General features: G+C 43.8%; 2 protein-coding genes and 1 non-coding gene across 5 annotated transcripts in view; 2 read left to right on the top strand and 1 right to left on the bottom strand.

Moving 5' to 3' along the window:
- Positions 1–5,477: 5,477 nt before the first annotated feature.
- Positions 5,478–5,549, top strand: trnah-gug (transfer RNA histidin (anticodon GUG)). The gene has a single exon. It is a non-coding gene; the product is annotated as a tRNA-His (tRNA).
- A 576-nt stretch (positions 5,550–6,125) lies between these two features.
- Positions 6,126–13,074, top strand: c4h19orf44 (chromosome 4 C19orf44 homolog). Of its 2 annotated transcripts, XM_030050262.1 has the most exons (11): positions 6,126–6,484; positions 7,083–7,250; positions 7,706–7,833; positions 8,200–8,758; positions 9,102–9,435; positions 9,929–9,940; positions 10,437–10,513; positions 10,770–11,292; positions 11,883–11,972; positions 12,096–12,262; positions 12,398–13,074. In XM_030050262.1, exons 1-11 carry the CDS (start codon positions 6,344–6,346, stop codon positions 12,485–12,487), a joined length of 2,289 nt encoding a protein of 762 aa, XP_029906122.1. In that variant the 5' UTR covers positions 6,126–6,343; the 3' UTR covers positions 12,488–13,074. The 2 variants fall into 2 exon arrangements, with proteins under 2 accessions (XP_029906122.1, XP_029906124.1); XM_030050264.1 differs by lacking the exon at positions 9,929–9,940.
- A 323-nt stretch (positions 13,075–13,397) lies between these two features.
- Positions 13,398–18,059, bottom strand: part of akr1a1b (aldo-keto reductase family 1, member A1b (aldehyde reductase)) — a 10,720-nt gene continuing 6,058 nt past the window's right edge. For both annotated transcript variants that reach the window (XM_030050267.1, XM_030050266.1), the window contains exons 4-9: positions 17,693–17,844; positions 16,748–16,943; positions 16,149–16,348; positions 14,925–14,997; positions 14,496–14,582; positions 13,398–13,709 (exon numbers count right to left, since the gene is read on the bottom strand). In XM_030050267.1, coding sequence (XP_029906127.1) covers positions 13,644–13,709; positions 14,496–14,582; positions 14,925–14,997; positions 16,149–16,348; positions 16,748–16,943; positions 17,693–17,844 — 774 coding nt within the window. In that variant the 3' untranslated portion in view covers positions 13,398–13,643. The remainder of the gene's footprint in view (positions 13,710–14,495; positions 14,583–14,924; positions 14,998–16,148; positions 16,349–16,747; positions 16,944–17,692; positions 17,845–18,059) is intronic.

The raw sequence follows: 18,059 nt of genomic DNA, 5'->3' as shown, positions 1-18,059 counted from the left end.
CACATTTTCAATGGAAAAGAGAAAGGAAAACCTCTTGCATCACATGAACTCGACACACGAGCTCCTTTACATGATAACAGAGGATACGATCAGGGATCCCTCTGCTTCACCACGGTCTCCAGACCAGACTGTACTGACGAGATGAAGGGAAAAATGAGCTGCCTGCAGGAGGACGGGCTCTCTCTGAGGGTTTAATCACCTGGATACCTGCTGATGAATTTGTGTGTGGTTGCTGAGAGAGATTACTCTGAGGCTGGGAAGTCCCAGAGAGTCACCTTCACAGTTTGTGCCTTGTGTTGATGCCTCAGCTGGGTCATTTGTTTCTGCCACAGCATCGATGTCACAGACTTTGCTGCTTGTCAGGCTGTGAGATTTCTTTTTATCGATTTACAAATGACTTCCCCAGAAATTACCATTTCATCTGACAGCATTAATTGTCTGCACAGCTGGAGCTCCTAACAGCTGCTTTGGGATTTGGGAAAGACTGCTTTTAGATATTTTGCACCATATGTGTTGAATAATTTACAGTATACATTAAAACTCACTACTCTGCTTCCAGTGAGTCAGATCAGAAATCACAAGAGCAAAATCGATTTTAGTTGAAACTGTTTCACTTGATTTTATTATTGTGTATATGTCAATGCAATTTTTTCTACTATTTTATCAATGTTCGGTCATTTTTTATTTAATTTCACTCTATTATACTAATGTTAGTACTGTTATATGACAGCTTGGAGTACTACTGTCAGATACTGTTCCCCCTGTCAGATTCTGCCATTGACTCTTGTTTGGTGTTTGGTGGATTGGATGATTAGAGTTTGAAGAAACAAGATATATTGGCAATTTAACAAATTATACATTTAACAAACAGGAGCCTCAGTAGCGTGTGCAAGAACCAAACACAGCCACAACAGCCTGGCACCTCCTCCTCATGCTGGTCACCAGCCTGCTCACACACTGCTGTGGGATGGCATCCCATTCTTCAACCAGCATTTGTCGCAAGTCAGCCAACATGGTTGTGTTGGTCACTCTGGCACCAACAGCACGCCCAAGCTGATCCCAAAAGTGTTCAATGGGGTTGAGGTCAGGACTGCTGGCAGGCCATTCCATCCTCTGATAAACTCCACTCTGTGGGGGTGAACGTTGTCATCTTAGGAGGATAGACTTTTGTCCCAGACTGTGGAGATATGGGATTGCCACTGGCTGCAGAATCTCATCTCGATATCTCTCTGCATTGAGATTGCCTCCAATGATGACAAGCCTTGTTCTTCCAGTGAGGGATAACTCACTAACTGACTGAACTTGTTTTGTTAAAAATAAAGTTAGATTTTATTATTATTATTATTATCATTATTATTATTGGAGGCACAGATGTTTACAAGAATGAACTGATGATGGTCAACCTCAACAACCAGAATTATCCATCTCCCATCTGTATCTGAGAGGTGTTTGTTTAATTACATGACCTTTAAAATTGCCAAGCAAAATAGCTACCCCTGCTGATCGGTTGCTGTCACATGAAAACCACACATCTTTTCCCCACTGACTCCTCCAATGTGAGACATCTGTATCTGAGGCATGAGATTCTTGAATAAAGTAAAAATCTGCACCTTTATTCTGACAATATAAAAAAAATACTCGTTTCTGATACCCCTGGCATTAACAGATAAAACAGAAATTGACATTCACAACCACAAACAAAACAAAAAACACAGAACAAAACGAAAAGAAAAAAAACAACAACCCCAAAAAGAACAAATAAAAAGCACTCAAAAATCCTTTCTTATGATATGAGCTGCTGCTGTGTCTGCGACAGATCAGTAAATTTAGATCTTACAGGGCGTACTAGATTTCATTTTGAAAAATATATATTGGCTTGACTTCCTAAACTTTCCAAAAGACTCAGAAAGACGTTACTTTTATTGCACCAAGGTAATAAGTAAACAAACAAACAAACAAACAAAAACGATAAGTTGGGCTGATATTGGAAAATAAAACAAAGCAAAAATATATTGCCTATCATTTATGATTCCCTCTGCACAAACTAAGATAATCGGCCATAATCTCAGCGGTTAAAGTATTGCAAAAAATAAAAATGTAACCTAAACCACCGCTATAAGTGACTGTGGTATGCAACATTACCCATTCACAGGAGATCATGGCGTAACAGGGATAATGTTACATGTCCATCAACGTCTGTAACTCTTAATAAACCATATCCACTTTAACACCTCCTGTAGACTCAATTACCATCAAGCAGCCTGTGACGCTTTTCAAGGTATCTGTGTTTCTAGAGACCGTAGCCGTCTGAGGGATTCTCCTTGCATCCTCTCAACTCTTTCCATGTGTGTCGCAAGCGAGAATTGTGCACAGGCTGCTCATCCTCCTCACTGATCAGTGTCTTTGATTTCTTAGATGGTCTCCGATTTGGAGTTTTGGGAGAGGACTCTGAGGGTTGCCCCTCTTGATTCAGTCGCTCATCCATGGCTTCCAGCTGATCCTCTAGTGATTCCCGTGCATATGAATGTATATTAGCATGGAATAAGTCCTTATTCATGTTCATAAAGGTGTTAAATGAGCCGGCCTCGTGTTCAATCAGCTGTTCAATCAGCTGTTGCTGGCTTCAGTTCAACAGGTGGAACGGTGGAACATGTCTCTCTTTACTCTTGCTTTAGTTAGCAGTTTAGTTAGCAGTTCAGGTAGACATATCGAGCCCTTAGGTGAAGATAAGTGTTCAGAGAATTAAGTTTCACTCCTCATATCGCAGGATCACGCCGATGCCCCCTCACAGAGACGCCCTCCGCCCTCCGTGCCCAGCGCTCCCTTCATTATACCGGCAGAGGAAACCCCTGATGAGTCAACCCCAGCTGTACTGAAGCAGGGTTGCCTCTGGTACGTACGTCATCACGTTGAAATACGATACACGGATGGCTCGACGTCATCATAAGCCGACTTTTGTTTATACGGGGTTGCAGCAGCACAATGGACAACAGCACAGACAACATGGTTGATTATTGATCGTGCAAGGCGGCGATTCGCAGTTAATTGCGCTGCACGTGTAAAACGATTTTTGCGGAGGCAGGAGGAAACGCGGGAGGGAAGGTCGCATGATTTACGTCATATCCACGTTCGCGCGCTGCGTGTGTCACCGTGCATGTGCTCGTGCATGAACGTCCGTACCATACTGAAGCACACCTCCTCCAACCGTGCCAGAGCGGAGGAAGTGTGCTGTACTGAAGCACGGAGCAGAGCGCTCACACTAGTCAGATAATCCGGATTTTAGGATCTAATGTGCTTGGGCACAGTATGAATGGGCCCTAAGGGACTCACATTAGGCCCATTTGCTTCATATCGTGCTGAAACACGATTGCTCCCCCTCCCCAGTCCCCTGCTCTCCTGCACTCACATTACCCCAAGGCTGACTGTGCTTAAGCGCAATTGCCTCTGGAACGCAAATCATCACGTTGAAATACGACACACGCATGGCCCAACATCATCATAAATCAACTTTTGTTTATATGCGGTTGCAGCAGCACAATGAACAACACAGACAACATGGATGATTATTGATTGCGTGAGGTGGCAATTTGCGCTGCATGCATAAAACAATTTTGTGAAGGCAGGAGGAAACGCGGGAGGGACGGTCGCATGATTTACATCATATCCATGTTCGCTTTCTGTGTGCGTGACCGTGCATGTGCTCGTGCATGAACACCTGTACCGTGCTGAAGCACACCTTCTCCAACCATGCCAGAGCGGAGGAAGTGTACTGTACTGAAGCACGGACCGCAGCACTCACACTAATCAAATAATTTGGATTTTGGGGTCAAACGTGCTTGGGCACAGCACGAATGGGCTAATGTTAGTAGGCCCTAAAAGTAAAAAGTAGAAGTATGCGATTTGGAACGCAGCCTAGGTGTCTGCTCCAAGAATTGGCATGCCACGTTTGACTGATCCGGATAGGGCCCGTGTGATAGAGCAACTTAAAGCTGGTGTTCCGCAAAAACAAGTTGCGGCATTATTTGGAGTGAGCCCTAGTACCATCTCCAAAGTGAAGGCCAAGTTCCATATAACGGGGGATGTCAGAGACAGGCCGCGAAGTGGGCGTCCCAAGAAGACGACACCCCAAGAAGACCGTTTCCTCACCCTGTCAGCACTTAGGTACCGTAGGCTGTCTTCTACAGATTTGCAGTCAAGGTTTGCAGATCGATATGGCCGACGGCTCTCTGCCCAGACAATCCGGAACAGACTGCACGCAGCCAATCTCTGGTCTCAAAGGGCTGCTAGGAGGCCTGCCATGACTGCCCTTCACCGTCAGGCCCGTTTGCGCTGGTGTCAGCAACACGTGCACTGGAACCTGAACATGTGGAGGAACGTTATGTTCAGCGATGAGTCCAGATTCTGCCTACGGCATTTGGATCGTAGGGTCAAAGCGTGGAGAAGACGTGGAGAACGCTATGCTGACTGCTGCACTGATAGAGTAACATCTTTCGGTGGAGTCAGTGTGATGGTGTGGGGCGGCATCTCCCTCACTGGAAAAACGAGGCTTGTCATCATTGGAGGCAATCTCAATGCAGAGACATATCGAGATGAGATTCTGCAGCCAGTGGCAATCCCATATCTCCACAGTCTGGGACCGAACTCTGTCCTCCTAGATGACAACGCTCGCCCCCACAGAGCGGGGTTTATCAGAGACTACCTCCAGAGTTTGGCAGTGGAGAGGATGGAATGGCCTGCCAGCAGTCCTGACCTCAACCCCATTGAACGCTTGTGGGATCAGCTTGGGCGTGCTGTTCGTGCCAGAGTGACCAACACAACCACGTTGGCTGACTTGCGACAAATGCTGGTTGAAGAATGGGATGCCATCCCACAGCAGTGTGTGAGCAGGCTGGTGACCAGCATGAGGAGGAGGTGCCAGGCTGTTGTGGCTGTGTTTGGTTTTTCCACACGCTACTGAGGGTCCTGTTTGTTAAATGAATAATTTGTTAAATTGCCAGTATGTCTTGTTTCTTCAAACTCTAATCATACAATCCACCAAGCACCAAACAAGAGTCAGTGGCAGAATAAACTGTTTGGCATTGTGAGAGAAGATTTGGCAAATTTTTCATACTCAGCTCTGCTGCTCATCCCACAAATGCATGTTCCTTACAAATGTGGCATCATTTAAAAGGGAAATAAACAGGCTTTCCAACAGTATAAGATTTATTGCCAAGAAGCAAATTACAACAAAGAAATAATCTACCAAACACAAATTTCCTTACTTTTTGTGCGATATTTATGAACATTATATACATTCATGCATTCATTCATTCAGTTTCACGTTATTTTAGAAAATGAAAACCGCTTGTAATTTGGAAGAAAATAAGAGGACAGAAAAAGTTGGAAAGTTTTCAGCAACACGATAATCCGTGAGACCCACAGTGACCAGATATGACTGATTTACTAGGGAGCCGCATCACCATCCGCTTGGATGGCTCGCCGTGATCGTATAGTGGTTAGTACTCTGCGTTGTGGCCGCAGCAACCCCGGTTCGAATCCGGGTCACGGCAGTTTTTCAGATCAATTATAAAATCTTGAACGTTGTTGTTTACCCTCTTGTGGGACAGGAAGATGGGTCAAACAACAGTGTGCGTAGTAAACAGCGTGGTCTTCCAATAATAACCCTCCTGTAGTCTCTTTGAGTAGCTCTGTAAATGAGGACTCCAACACGCCGACACTGCCTTAGGTTTAACGTGTTTTTTTCTATTACTTTTAAAATTACGTGAGAGTCATTTCTTTTGAGCAGATGTTTTAACTCTGACTGATCTCAGAAACATTTCGGCGCATTTAACGAGCGTTATCATCCTGTGCATCTTTTTTTAAAAAATGATTTTTGATGTTTTCCAGGCGCGATTTGATGACGAAAGCTCATGTTGTTTGAGAGGCCGAGTTCATAAATTGTTTGGTGAAAACCCCATTCCTCTGTGTGGGAGATGGATGCGTTTCCTTGTCATAATAACACTGATGCATATGTATATAACATTTCGGCTTGTGAATTTTACATTAAGTCATACAACTGTGCCCGTAGTATGAATAAAGACGGGGAACAGAGGGCATCAGCTTCTGCCTTTTTAAATGACGTCATTAGTAAACAGGAAATAGCGGCTGTCCTTCCCATGGAGACGAGGGAAGGACTCTCGTCTTTTCCCGAATGCCTCGCTGAGAGTTTGACATGTTTCCTCACATTACTACATAACTACCATTGAAAGAAGGTGTGTTTTGAGATGAACACACAGCCACATGGCATTCGCAGCAGGCCACGAAGTTATATCAGGTTAGGTTAGCTGCTGGGACTAGCTTCAAGATGTGGAGCCGCGGGGGTCGAAGTTCAGCCCTGGACCGAGCCGAGGCGCTGCTCTCCGGGAAAAGAACCGGCAGAAGTGCCGCTCCGTCTGCGGAGCAGTCCGGGAGAGAGGGCCCTGCTGCCAAAACACCGGGACATTCAGTAAGTTTCAGAATGTCTACATGCACTCAGGTACAAGCTTATTCATTCGGCAGTGACAGTGATCATGCACATTTTATACACCCATGCGCACGGTTTTTTCTGGGGTTTTTTGTTACATTGTTTTGTTTTTTGTACATTGCTTTTTGCACACTGGGTTGTACTTAGATCTTATTCTGTTGTACTCAGATCTTATTCTTTATTTTTATTTTTTATTTTTTATTTTATTTTTTTTTAATTTATTTTTATTGATTTATTTAATCTGTAATCTGTGGATACTGCTGAAAAACTGCGAATTTCCTGCGGGATGAATAAAGTATCTATCTATCTATCTATCTATCTATCTATCTATCTATCTATCTATCAGTCTGTTCTCATCAATGTAATACTTTGAGAAGAAACTGCATTTGGTACCATTCTGCTGTTTTTTTTTTTTTTTTGTTTTGTTTTTTGTTTGTTTTTTGAAGAATGTTTAAGTTTCATGGTTGCTACACTTAAAACTTCAGTGTGAAAGTGTGAAAGTTCTAAAATTAATTTATTGGTATGGTTTAGGCCCTGGAACACCACTGAGTTGTATTTTAACTAATCTCCTTCCCCTTAGGGTGCCATCGGTGGCCCTGTCAAAAACAGATCTGCCCCTGCAAATACACACACTTTATTCCTAGACCTGAGTGATCTATCTCCAGTCAACTCAGTCAGTGATCATGGAGAGGGCACGGTGGTCCGTGCCGCTGAGAGGTCCCGGGGAGGAGAACGGGATTTGTCAAAGGTAAGTGACGGAAGAAGGCATTGCCAGTGGTTTCTGTGTCAGTCACTAGCTCATTTCAAGAGGCGTGTTCTAGACATGGAAAAGTTAGGGCGTTTGATACATCCATTAGGGAAGTCAGAGAATATTAGGAAATGTAGGCGATTTAATATTCATTTTACATACAACATATAGTGTCTTAGTAAGGTGTTAGGCCACCATGAGCCACCAGAGCAGCTTCAGTGCTCCTTGGCATAGATTCTCCAAGTCTCTGGAACTCTACTCTACTTCCAGCAGGTCCTGTACATGTCCCAAAGAGGGATATTAGAGTGGGGTTGCATAAACCCCTGATTACAAAGACCAGTGCATGATGGGAAGTCATGATGCTGATAGCCCTGTAATGTCAGTATCTGATATTGGAACGTAAACACCTGTGATTACAGTGCTTCATGACACACCCCTATGTTTCCCATTCTAAGGATCCTCGACCTGAGACCTCTCTGGGAGGAGGGGGACTCAGGTTTTTGAAGAAAGTCCCGCCGCCTACAGCCAGCAGCCAGTCCCCAACTATCAGTAGGAGCCAAGTGCAGCAGTCGACTGAGCCCAGGTACGGTTCCGAGAAAGCAGCGATACACAGGTGTGACTCTGAGCATCAACCCACAACACTGGAGTGGAAAAGTAGAGAACAGAAAATATGGATTTTATTATCTGATCCACTGACCTAAATTGCGCCAACTCAAAATATTACAAATTCATATGATTACATGTGATGTAAAGTTGTTAATATAAAAAGGCTATTTATTTAGATAAACTGGAGTCAGTAAATTATATGGCATCAGTCACATAGTGTTACAGGAGATGACACATTTTTCTGTGTTTCCTAATTTCTATCTTTCCCTATCCCTTCTTCCTCTGAAACCATTTTGCCTTCCTCTCGCTCTCCCTCCCTCTCTCTCACCCCCCCTGTTGGCAGCTATGTGTCGTCGTCTTGGCGTGGCTCTCAGAGCGCTGCCTTGAACAGACTGGCTTTGATCGAGGATCGCATCCGCCGCCGCAAGGAGTCCCAGATCGACACACAGGCGCAGAGCCAGGCTGAGGAAGGAGCGAAGCCTGCCCAGAAAATAGCCTCTGGCCCGGGACTCTCACCCCAACCACCAGGCCCTCGGTCACTGGAGGGCCCCTTGCTGCTCTCAGCCCAGTCCAGCAGCGACCTCAGCCCAAAGGGAAAATCTTTCATCAAGAAAACAGGAGCTGGAGCCGCTGACAGCCGCAGCTCTGTCACTGCTGCTGTGACTGCCAAAGGCTCAGATGTCAGTGTGAAGACTCGCACTGCAGACACAGCCATACTGTTTGACAGGTCCAGAGCTGCCAGTCTTTCGGATGTGAAGACAAAGACGAGGAGTGCAGTGAGCGGTGTGAATCTGGACAGTGATGAGGAGGACATGAGGAAACTGCTGGGAGAGTCGCTGGATTCAACAGAGGATGGCCTGTTAAGACAAGGGAGAACCTCCTCCATGACAGCCGCAGGAAAGGTTCATGTGTTACTGATTACTGCTTTTTAAGTTGAAGTTGAAGTTTATTTAGAGCTCCAAATCATTTTTAAAACAACAAATAAAACAGGGTGAACTCCCCTGACTTGAAACCTCATAAGCCAGCAAGAAAAAAACTCCCCCAAACCCCCACAGATAACGCGGCAAAATGATCAGATTAGGATTTTAGGTATCCATTATAATTGTTGGAAAGCCAGCTTCACATTCACATCAGAATAAAATGAAGGAAGGGAGAAAAGGAAGGCAATCTTAGCATTTCAGTCGTAAAGCTGGAGTCAGACGTTTGGGAATAAATGACAAACGCAGTATTGTTTCCTCCTTACAGCTGCTGAACAAAAGCATTGAGAAAATGTCTCCCACACCTCCAACGCAAGTCCGTCCCCCGTCGTCCTCCAGAAGAGCTTCCTCCCGCTCCTCCATCTCCTCTCTTCAACGTCGGTCTCCTTTCCGCTTCTCCGGCCAGGCTCACGTCCAGTTTAGCCCGTCTGCACTCTCCCTATCCCCTCCTCCTTCAGGCGGGCCGAGCTCCCCTCCCAGGACAGAGAGTCCACCGCGCTCCCTCTCCTCGATGTCGGGCCGCAGTGTGGTGCTCTCTCTGGAGGAGCTCTTCCCCGTGGCTCCCGCCTCAGAAGATTCCCACAGCTTGGTTTGCTCTGAAGGTGAGTAATACTGAGATCAAGAGAAATACAGTGGGATTATATTATTGTCAAAATGAGATTATGGTGATTGGCGCTCTTTGTTTCATACCAGTAATTTTATTAGTGTTTATTGTTGCCTATGACAAGGCAAATGTTGGTAAAAGGTAAAGGTAAAGAGCACCTTCCTGTTTGGTACCATAAAGCAACACTGCTGGGTTCCTGTTTAATGCAGTATAGAGGCAGCCTGCCCTCTTAGTGATGGCCTTTTGTTTCATGTTATTATATCAATATCTTGAAATGAAGGTGGCTATGAAAAAAACATGAAATGGAATAGTAAATGCTGAACATATGACCTTTTGAGTTATGATAAAATGATTATTTTTCATTGAAACAATCACTAACTCACTCCAGCTCACTGTTTTCTGCTCATTTGATTTTCCCATGAGGCAATGTGGTGTTCATTGTTTTGTTCATGAAAATATTTTTTCTTCACTCTTCATCTCATGCACCCAAGCTGGAGAAGAAGGTACATGACCATTTTCTCTGTTTAGCTGGAATTAAATAATAGGGAATTGGATATGACTTTGAGTTGCATTGTTACGTGTTACAAGTTCATTACAAGCTTATCATAAGTGTACATGCGTTATTCTTAAAATTTAAGCAAAGACATCATAGGCATTAAAGTACAATATGACGTGCTGTGATGTGTTTACACTCTTGTATATAGTGTTGCTAGATTCTCATCAAACATACAGCAGATCATCAGTATTCCTCTAGTTTTGCACAACTTAGTAGCTTTAGTTGTTATAATAGTAATTCTAGATCTAGTTGTAACTCCTTCCTATGTGCTTTCAGTGGGATGTTGATGCCTTATATGGATGGTCAGGGGATGATTTTGTTTTGTATTGACATTATAATGTAATACACCATGCATCCTGCCAAGTAAAGCTTGAATGACTGTTACATAGGATAGGCCATAATCATTGTATGAAATGGTGTAACGTGATTTTATGTTCTTGCAGACTTCAAGCTAAACATCATGTCATTAGATGACCTGGCACCTGTTACCTTTGGGCTGACTGGGGAAACAACAGAAGAGGTGGGAAATGACTACAAACTACATATACATATAAACACCAGTCTAGCTCCTGTAATTTCTTATGAATTATATCATAGTGAAATCAAACAATTTCTCCTCTTAATGGAGAAATCCCTGGAACACCCTCAAGGCCTCCTTGAGGTCCCCAGACCCCACTTTGAGAACCCCTGGTATGGGTTATGCACGTAAATAACAGGTTGTGGCGTTACACTCGTGCATTTGCTTGTTGATTTCCTGCTTTCTGCTGCTAAAACAGGTGGAAACCAGACCCTCCAAACACAAAACCCCTGCTTCTGGAAGCCTGCCTGCAGATCAGCAGCTCCCACGAGAGAAGGAGAAGAAGAAAAAGACAGAGGAAGAGGAGGAGCAGGAGCAGGAGGAGGTGCTGGACTATCAGAGTGACTTTGAGAGCGAGAGCAGAACTGAGCCAGATTACAGCGCCAGCCAGGTGTCAGAGCACCTGGGAGGAGACAGGGAGGAAGAGGAGGACATCTCCCAGGTCAGGGAGGAGGAGTCGTGGTCGGACCTGTCCCGTGGGAGGACAGAGGACGAATACTCCAGCAGCTTCTCAGATGCAAGTCGCTCCTACACCACACGCACCTCGGACCGCAGCCAGACATCCCAGTCTCTTAGCAGAAGAACACACTCCAGATCCTCGGCGTTAGACGGTGACTGGTCTTCATCTCACCGGTCGAGGAAGAGCCGTTCACCCCACAGGGCTTTGAGAGAGGCAGCGGTACAGACCCGGCCTGACCTGCTGGCCTACAGCTGGTCTGCAGGTACGTGTATACGACAAGTTCAAGTCTCTTTACAGCCCTTACTCACAGTGACAGCTTCAAAACCAAAACAACACCCCCTGACCTGAATCCTCATAGCGGGCAAGGAAAAGCGAAAAGAAATCTTAGGAAGGATCGCAGAGACAGAAGCCTCCCTCAAGCTGGACAAGAGTGTAATCGATGTATAGTGAGCAATTATTAGTGCAAATAAAATTAAATCAAATTATTCATATTTATAAGGAAACACTAGTATGCATTAGAGCAGGGAGCCGATTTGCCTTTAATCAAAGTTTTATATTCTGAAAAATTTGTCTTGCAGTGTTGTATAGGCATTTACTAACATGGCTTAGTAATAGGAAAAAAAACTTTGACATGAAAATAACACATTAAATACATTCAAGGTACAGAAACACAAGAACAAACAGTGCTGCTCTTGTGAGATCAAGACTACCACCACTGTCTCCTTTGAATACAGTGATTACACCAAGATGTCACAATTATTTTGACAGTACTGATATTTACAAAAGCTACACAGGTCCAAGATGACATGCAACAACAATTTTTTTAGTTGTTGATCTCTCTTCTCTCTTCAGGCATGGCTACTTTGGGTCCTGCGGTGGGCGCGACCTACTCTGATCCCACCCCTGTGGCCAGTCACACAGTCAGTGCAGAAACTGTGGAGGGTAAGAAGACAAGTGGTGAACTATGGATGTTAAAATTATAGCCTGACTGATATGAACAAGGTGTGTGTGTGTGTGTGTGTGTGTGTGTGTGTGTGTGTGTGTGTGTGTGTGTGTGTGTGTCAGCTCTCAGCACCTACAGTCCAGCTGTGTTTGCCCTCAATGACATGTTGAGGCAGCAGCTGGCCCTGACCAGGCAGTTCATCGAAAGCAGCAGGCGTCTCCACTCCCACATGGTGCAGAGCCTGGGACCCGCAGACTACTCATACACCACACTGGAGGACACCAAGGAGGTACACACACACGCACACACACACACAGTCCTGCTTTCTGGAAGCCCTTAAAAGGTTTAGGTTTTGGCTCTTATCTCAGACACACACATGTAAACTGAGTTATTTGATGACAAGCGTTCTCCTTTGGTCCCACAGTTCATCCGGAAGCACAAACCTCGCCAGCTGACGGTGGAGGAAGCCTTAGAGGAGGTGTTGCAGGAGATGAGAGACTACCACTACATCTGACCACCACTTTATGACACATGGAAAAGACGGTCTCCTGGTGTATCCATCCGTGCACATCACGCATGACATAAACAGACGAGAGGGAGACTCAGCCGCAGAGGAATGGCGTTTTGTGAATGTGACGTCTGTGACAAAGAGCTGGTTTGACATGGATGAGAGTGAACCAGCCAGTTCTGCTGATGGAGCAGGTTCAGAGCAGCAATTATCAGGCCTGTAGAAATGTCCCTCAGAGGGCTGCTTTTATTTTTATAATCTGAGCACATTTCAAAGCCCACAGAGAACCAGATTGTGCAGTCCAAATCAAGACATGTGTTGCCTTTGTGAAGGAAATGAACTGCTTTGCTGTACATGGAGTTACATCATGATGCCAGTGTAGGTCATGATTTGAAGACGATGAGAGCCTTCACCTTGTTGGGAAAGTATTGCAGTGCAGCCATATTGTCATGCTGAACTATCATTGTTACTCATGAGCAAGTCATGCATTGGTAGAAAGGACCCAACAGGAGATATTGTGTAAAAATGTGACACTTTATCCTGAAAAAGGGTTATTGGCTTAGAAATAAAACGAACTGGAAATTACAAATTAACCCGACTTCTTTAAGTAACTTGAATTTTTGAAAGTACCCAACATCAGCCAGGGGACCTTTTGGTTTGGAACGAAATGCTTTAAATATTTTTTTCTTGTTTGCAATGTATGTATATGCAAAACAGTAAATTGCAGTTTAGATGGAGTGACACCAAACAATCCACGTTTTTACAAATTTCCCCATCTCAAAAGTTTATAAAAAACGTCTTTCAAGGCCACACATTAAATATCCAGTATGAGTTGAACATATGTGAATTCATTTTACATCACTGTACAACACTTAAAACAGTTCATCCACACATGATCAAATGACAAAAACACTTGCAAGGGAAGTAACAAAAAAGTTTATTAAAAAATAACACACACAGCACATGTACAGTCATACAACATTTTCAAGGCTTCATCACCAACAGTAATTTGAATGTCTTATGATAAGTGCATGTTTTGACATAACCCAAAGAGACATTTGAACGGCAGGACCCGGGGAGCCTGTCGGGTGGAGGGGAAGGTGGGTGATAAAGTGTTGATGGTGGGTGTCCAAGGCACAGAATCGGGTGTCGATGTGAGTCGTCAGTAGGGGTCGTTGAAGGGGTAGTGAGGATGTCCTGCATCCCTGGGAACCCACTCTCCTCCCACCTGCAACGGCACAAGCAGAGCTCACTTTTACTTCCACTTTTTAAAGATGAATTTAGGTGTCTGCCTGTTAAAAGGTTCACCGGGACATTTTCAGTTTCAGTCTGCTGTTTTTCCCCAAATTAGGTACTTCAGCTAACAGGCAGGCTGCTTCTTTGCATGGCTTCAAACATGGCTCTTTGAATGCTGATATTTTTAGACTGAAGCTGCCAATATTTGCTCTTTTCCACTCTGTATACTCAAATTTGACCATTTCAAGCTGAAATATTGCCATGACTCAGTGTTGAATCCTGAAATGTACTCGTCAGGGTGGAGAAGCCAACCCACCTCAGACACACTTTGCTGAAGCTGTTCATTAAGGTCAAATCCTCACCACAGGTATCATGCAACGATAACTGGCTGGTACTGGATTTTTTAGTGTCCTGCACCCGATGAAATCAGAAATCATTTCCACCACATTTGATGGGAGGATTGATCATGGGCCGAGGAAGAAGTGCCTAACTTTTCATGCACCTTGGCCAAAAGACGGCATGGTACTGGGTGTGGCATGTCAAAAAAAGTCATTTTACATTAATATTTAATGTCTTAATTCACTTTGTCCTGTCCTAATCTTGTGATAACAACTAGCTGGCATGTTATTCCTTACGCAGTAATGACCAGGGAAGGTTAGCGTCTTACAACAGAAATTCATCAATGCAACTGAAAAAGCATTGAGCTCAAAGGGATTTCATCGTTCAGGACGACCAGAGACTAAATTTGCCAGAAAAGGCTTCCATCAGTTACACTTACCTGGATCATTGGTACAATGTAACGCCAGCCTTTGTTCAAATCTGTTACGCTCTTCATCTCCTCTCCTTCAAGAGTGAAGTCGAACACCTGAAGACAAACATGACAGCACATCAACCCCTCTGACCAACACAGGATATAGTTTATAGTTTTATTGTACAGCATCACTGCCACTAGGGGTTTTATGTTTTACAACAACTCAGACACACAATGTCAGAAAGGAGCAGAAACACTTCTCCTTTTCTCATGTCTTTTTTTTTAAAAGTCAGCCTGGTCTGTAAATGGCAGAAATCTGCAGTGTAATTAGGGCCTGAGCCCTCCAGAGGAGAGAGGGCCCTATTGTTATTGTACTTTGATTTGTTATTTTCTTCAATTTCTTGTGCCGCTGTATGTCCACTGTCTCATCAACAGACGAGCCCGAGCTGCCCTCACCTGTATATTCTCTTTGATCCGGGACTCCGTCACGCTCTTAGGGATTGTCACCACTCCTCGCTGCGTCTGCCACCTGCAAAATGCAACGTCATTAATACGGACAGTAAAGAATTCAAAGGCAAAGATTTTGGTTTGACATTAGTAGCTGCTGAAATGCTGTTTTGTAACATGAATGTTTGAGCCCAGTCACTTGATGATACATTCATCATGTGACAGAGACAGAGACATGTTTTTTTGTGTGTTGGCATTATCACTTTTCTCCATTGCGCCTGTTATTTGGCTGCTTGCAGTGCTGATGGTGCGTCATTAAATGTATATTGTGACATTTATTTTTGAAGTTGCACTAAATCAGGTTATCTGCAGGCTGTGTTTTAGGACTTCTTAAAATCTCTTTTTATCTACCTGGAATTGAAATTAAGGCCAGTTTAAAAAACAAAAAACAGAGATAGGAACTGGCAGAGACCCTCCAATATGATGTGATCCACAATACCTGACAACTGATTTGATATGTACTACAACTCTGTAAGTACTGTGATTCTGTAAGTATTGCAATGTGGTATTATGATTGCTTTATAAAAATTGCTTAAAAAAATGCTTAAAAACAAACAAACAAACAAGCAAACAAAAAAAAAAAAACACCGGACAATGAAAAAGCTGAATCACACTTTGTGGGAAAAGGCCACGCTACCATCAGTTGGATTGTAAATGGTAAGATCTTCTTCACCTCAAATAAAATATACCTTGAATACAGACAAAATATTAATTCAGTGTCTGCATGACAATATGAAAGCTGTCATCAATAAGTAAATACAAATTTAAGAAACACAAACAAGGCAGTTTAAAATGGAATAATTTCCCTGTAATCCCAAGAAACAAAGCTGTAAAAAACAGGCCAATTTCTGATTAAACATATGGTGGCTAATCACAGTCGTATGAGTATAAATGGGCCTTAATTAGAAAAACAACAGCAGGAAATGTGTTACTTGTTAAGGAAAATGAAGTCCATTATTATTATTAATAGAGCTGACAAGATGCATAATGTGCATAATGCTCTACTAACCCTGTTCTGTATTGATATTAAAGTGAACATGTAACCCATAGAAACATTAATTATGTCATTATGTGTTGAAAAAAACACATAGTGTCTAATAAAACAATTTAATACTTTCAAGGCCTTAAATTTAGATAATTTATTTTAGGTTCAATGTTAGGCAGGAAGATCACCTCAGGATAATCTGAGCAGGGGATTTGTTGTATTTCTTCGCCAGCGTGGCGAGGACGGGCTCGTCCAGCAGGACGGGCTCGCCCGGATGCTTCCAGGCGCGGTCAGGAGAGCCCAGAGGGCTGTAGGCCGTCATCACCAGGCCGCGGTCCCGACAGTGGGCCAGCAGCTCCACTTGGGACAGGTAAGGGTGGCTCTCTACCTGCCCGACAAAACACACAAGACACATGTGAGACTTTCTAAGATCTAGGAGATTGGTCAGCCAGCAGAAGGGAATTATTTGAACTGAATTTTGTTTTGGGGTGAATTATTCCTTTAAGGACGGAGGGCATGTCTAAGGAAATTCCAGTTTCTTCCACACTGAGGATATTGTGGCAGATAATAACTGACTCAACTTTTAATTTGTGAAAAAGACAATTTTCTTCCTGATGTGAATTCCAAGTAAATCCAGTTCACTGCAGTTACATGGCAGTTGAATATTTTGAGGAAAATAAAATAGATTTTTATATACTCACGGCTGTTTGAAGATCAAGATCAACCTGAAGGGGTAAATGATCTGTCCACATGTTATTTTATCACCATGTCTCCTCCCTGCTCCTACCTGGAGGACGGTGGGTTTGATGCTGGCCACAGACAGGATGTCGTCTATCTGCCGGCTGTTGAAGTTGGACAGGCCGATGGCCCGGACGAGGCCCTTCCCCACCAGCTTCTCCATGGCTGCCCAGGTCAGCTTGTAGTCGATGTCATCATACAGCAGAGTGCCATCCTCCTTCTTAGGGAAAGCAACATCTCCTCGTCTGCATGGATGAAAGAGAGAGCCTGATTTAATTGTGAAATTGAGAAATTAAACAAACACAACAAAAATAATGAAAGACAGACTCAGTTGGTAAAGAGAGTTGGTGTATATTGCTATGTAGTGGAAGTAGTGAAGGTGAGAATGAACACTGAGAGGTCAAAGCTTTCAGTTTTCGACTGCCTCCAAGTTTCAGTTCAAAGTCTTGCCGGAGTTAAATGGTCTGTTCAGAGGATCAATCAAGTGTCACAAATGCAATTTTGCAATACTTTCCACAAAATTACAGCACTAAATCACAAGAAGTGGATACATGTGCACAGATGCTGACAATGAGAAATTATTGCCAATGTACACTGCCTCTTGTACTGAATATGAGAATTTGATGCCTATGGTATGTTAGCGGACAAAACTAAGGCAAATAATGTTTGCATGTTGGAATTGTACTTGACAGCCAGAGTCCACCAGTTTTGATAATTTCATGCTGATTTTATATTACATGAATATTTCTGTTTTGGGGGATTTTTTTGAAGACAAGCCTATCCATTTAGGCTAAAGAACCCTCGTCTCATTGGTTCATACTGAAGTTTGTTTTTTTTTTTTTCTGCACTGCATGTCGGTGGGGTTAAAAATAATCTCCCTGGAAAAATTATCACATGCAGCAGATTCCAGGAAGTCTCCTAAATACTGGGCCACGTGTTCTCATGTATTTGTGAAATCTCTTTTTCCAGGGTCTGGGGTGTGTGCTGTGCTCACTGGAAGGCGTAGGGCCAGTGGATGAGGTAGAGGTCCAGGTACTCCAGCTTCAGGTCCTTCAGGGTCTTCAGCAGGGACGGCTCCACATCGTCTGGGTGGTGCCGGGTGTTCCACAGCTTCGATGTGATGAACACGTCCTCTCGCCTCAGGGCCTGGAGCGCCCGGGAACAGGCACACAGCAAACAGAGACAGAAAGGACAGGCAGGTGAGGGATCATCAGCATGTCTCCAGTTCAGCAGTGGACAGTCACTGGAGCAAGAGATGTATTGTGAGAAAACAAAAATCTATTACAGTTTGAACTAGAGGTGTGAAACTTTGACTGGAATTCTTTTTTCGGAACGATCCAATTTGATTTGAGCATGTAAAC

This window comes from Myripristis murdjan, chromosome 4 (genome assembly GCF_902150065.1).
Source record: "Myripristis murdjan chromosome 4, fMyrMur1.1, whole genome shotgun sequence".
NCBI lineage: Eukaryota > Metazoa > Chordata > Actinopteri > Holocentriformes > Holocentridae > Myripristis > Myripristis murdjan.
Note: the sequence above shows the minus strand (reverse complement) of the source record. Positions and strands in the feature narration are given on the sequence as shown.